Source organism: Arachis ipaensis, chromosome B6 (genome assembly GCF_059453495.1).
Source record: "Arachis ipaensis isolate K30076 ecotype BB chromosome B6, ASM5945349v1, whole genome shotgun sequence".
Lineage (NCBI taxonomy): Eukaryota > Viridiplantae > Streptophyta > Magnoliopsida > Fabales > Fabaceae > Arachis > Arachis ipaensis.
Window position 1 is genome coordinate 95590929 of NC_142441.1, and position 3732 is coordinate 95594660.

The 3732-nt window shown below is 41.2% G+C and overlaps 1 protein-coding gene across 1 annotated transcript; it reads left to right on the plus strand.

Annotated features, from left to right (window-relative positions):
• Positions 1 to 2716: 2716 nt before the first annotated feature.
• LOC107646987 (uncharacterized) lies at positions 2717 to 3490 on the plus strand. The gene has a single exon (XM_016351125.1). The coding sequence runs from the start codon at positions 2717 to 2719 to the stop codon at positions 3488 to 3490; it is 774 nt and encodes a 257-aa protein (XP_016206611.1).
• Positions 3491 to 3732: the final 242 nt, after the last annotated feature.

Below are 3732 nucleotides of genomic sequence, written 5' to 3' on the forward strand. Positions count from 1 at the left end.
TGGGTAACTCAATTTTCAGCAACTCTAGTCCTTCCCTATGAAGTGACTAGGACTTGTGAATCAGAGTTAGTGACAACCACTTGACTTTCCTTCAATTGTTAGAAGATAACTAAGTGGAAGTAATGAACCTCTACTATCACACTTGGGAAAGACAACAAGGATAGAAACCCCAATTATCTCCCCTAACCAAGGCCTCTTATTTTAAATACATAACATCTCTTGTTATTTGCTCATTGCTTTAATTTCTAGTTTTCTTATTTTTCCGTTCTCAACCTAAAAAATATTCAGAAAAGCCTGACCAATAATTTACATCATTGTGTCAACTCTTAGGGAAACGACTCGGGATTCTACTCTCGGTTATTAAATTTTAATTGTGACATAAATTAAATTGATAGTGGAAATTTCATCAGTTAAGACTGTACTTGCAACGCTATTTTTATAAGAAATTCTTAACTGGCATTTTTCTACCCATCAAATTTTAGCGCCGTTACCGAGGAGTTGCATATGTGTGCTAAATTATTGATTAGTGTAAATATTTTTATATTTACATAATTGCATTTTTTTATTTTATTGGTGCATTTTCTGTTTATTAGTAGTATTTATTATTTATTTTTCTTAGTATATTTTATTACCATGAGCTCTATGTTTCTTGCATTGAATAACACGTTCATTACCGGATCCGAGTCTAGCCGCATTTGATCCTGAAATTGAAAAAACCATTTCACATATTAAGCGAGCTCGGCATCGGTTAGCCTCCGAGGGTGGTGAAGGGGTTTTACCCAATTCACCAGTCTTATCAGAGGTTGAGTCTGAAGTGTCATTTGAGGAAGAAACTAACTCCTCTCCTACTAATTCCATTGACACCTCTTCTGTTGATTTAAGTACAGATACTATGGCAGCTCCTAGAAGAATTACTCTCAAGGAAGCGGGAGCTCTAGATTTTACACTGCAACCATATCAAGCACTCATCTGAATTTAACTGCTGATTTCGAATTGAAGACCGCATTGATTAATCTACTGCCTAAATTCCATGGTTTACCTGCTCAAGAGTCTATCAAGCACCTTAGAGATTTTCAGATAGCTTGTTCAACTAGTAGGCGGCATGGTGCAGACGAGACTGCTGTTTGGTTATATGCCTTCCCATTTTCTCTTGAGGAAAACGTAAAGGAGTGGTTCTACACTCAACCAGAAGCTGTTGTTACTAATTGGATCTGCTTATAAGGGAATTACTGGACAAGTTCTTTCCAGTTGAGGTCACAAACAGATTGAGGAAGGAAATTTCCTGCATCATTCAGGGTGAATCACAGACTCTCTATGAGTATTGGGAACACTTTGGAATCTCCTGGACTCGTGCCCCCATCACATGATTGACCAGTTGATGCTAATCAACTACTTCTGCCAAGGCATGAAGCCTCGAGACAAGACCCTTTTTGATGTTGCGAGTAATGGCTCTTTGACTAAGTACAAAACAGCGACAGAAGCGTGGCAATTGATCACCGATCTAGCTGAGTCTACCCAACAAACAAGGCAACGGAATAAACATCCCAAGGCCATTACGGAAGTTTCTTCTAGTAGTGAGACCACTACTCTCACCAAGACATTAGGAGAGATGACCAATATACTCAAGCAACTCCAACTCAATCAGCAATAACCTCCACCTCCTCCACAACAACACTATCAAGAGTTAGTCCCTCAGAGAGTATGTAAAATTTTCGCTTGCTACTCGCACTACACTGATGAATGTCCACAACTCCAAGAGTACAACACCTTGGCGGCCACCAATGCTTATTACAACAGTCCAAATCAAGGGTACTATCAACAAGGCCGTAACTACAATCAATGTGGTAATTACAATCAAGGTTGGCAAGACAACCCCAACTAAGTATGGAGAGACAACAACAACCAAGGAGGTAGAGACAATGGTGGAAATCAAAGGTGGAATAATAACTACCAACACAACTGGTATCAACAGAACCCTCCGTACCAACAATAAAACCAAGGCCAAAGATACCAACCACCTCACCAAAGGCAAGCCCAAGCACCTCAATTCAGCCAACCACAAGTCCCACAAATTACCTACCTTCCTCCTTCCTCCAACCAAGATGAAACACTCCGTTCTATTCTTCAAGGACAAAAAGAGCTTCAAACTTCACTTACCTTTAGCCTCACCGGTTTTACCTCCACTCTACAAGCTCTTATATTCTGTATGGAACCACCCTCTACCTCAAATGCTCAACCTTCAAGCTCTAGTGCACTTCCCTCCCAACCTTTACCTAACCCCAAGGGTAGAATTAATGCCATCACTTTGAGGTCTGGAACTACATTGTAAGAGAGGAGTCTCGAGGAGCCAAGCTTAAGAGAAGACGTTCAAGAGGAAGAAGTTATTGAGGTAGAAGATGTTGAAGAAGAGGATGAGACACAAGAGGTGGTTGAAGAAGAAGTAGCTAAACCAAGGAATGGAGCATCTAAGGAAGAGAATGTTCTGAAAGAAGCCATCCCCATTCCTTTTTCACACCTTACTAGGAGGACTAAAAAGCAACTGGAGCTAGATCCCAAGATGGTGGATATCTTCAAAAAGGTTGAGGTAACTATTCCACTTTTTGATGCTATTCGCCAGGTTCCTAAGGATGCTAAGTTTCTAAAGGATTTGTGCATGAATAAGGAAAAGATCTAGGATTTAGAAACTATTCCTTTGGGTAGCTCGATTTCTGCTTTGATGGGTGCTATACCAGAGAAATGTGGTGATCCCGATCCTTGTATGGTTACTTGCACTATAGGTGAGGTACAGTTTGTGGATTGCATATGTGACTTAGGTGCCTTTGTTAGTATTATGCCATTATTAGTTTATGATGCTTTGAAGCTTCCACCATTGAGAAGGTCGGCAGCCCGTTTTGTGTTGGCAGATAAAAGCATAATCTTAGTGGTCGACATTGCGAAAGATGTCTTGGAGAGCATTAAGGGGTTGACTTTCCCTATTGACTTCTACATTCTAGAGATGCCCCCTAATGACTCAGGGAGACCTTCATCTATCTTGCTTGGGAGGCTGTTTTTGAAGACTTCTCAAATTAAATTGGATGCCTTCTCGGGAACCTATTCCTTTGAGATAGATGGAAGAACAGTGAGCTTCAACCTTGATGAAGCTATAAAGCACCCACCAGAAGACCACTCTATCTTCCAGTGTGATATTATTGACGAGACTGTGGCTGATGTTCACCAAGAGGCAGTGGATGAGAAGAACATGGTTCAAGGTTCAAGTGTGGGAAAACCCCCTGAGCAAACTAAAGATATCTTGCCACCTCCAGGGGTTCCAGATGATCAAGTGCCAAACCATGAGCTGAACATGGAGTTGAAGCCCCTTCCACCTCACCTCAAGTATGCTTATCTTAAAGACAATCAGAAGCTTCTGGTGATTATTGCAAAGGAGCTTACTTCCCAACAAGAGGAGCGTCTTCTTCATGTACTAAGAAGAAACAAGAAAGCTATTGGGTAGAGTTTGGCGGACATAGTAGGTATAAGCCCTCCAGTCTGTGAGCACCACATTTTTCTAGAGGAGGGAAACAAGCCTATCCGTCAACCTCAAAGGCAGTTAAACCCCACAATTCTGGAAGTTGTGAAGAAGGAAGTGACCCGACTGCTTGAAGCCAACATTATCTATCCAATCTTAGATAGTGAGTGGGTTAGTCCAATACAAGTGGTTCCGAAGAAGTCCGGCGTCACAATAGTGAAGAATGA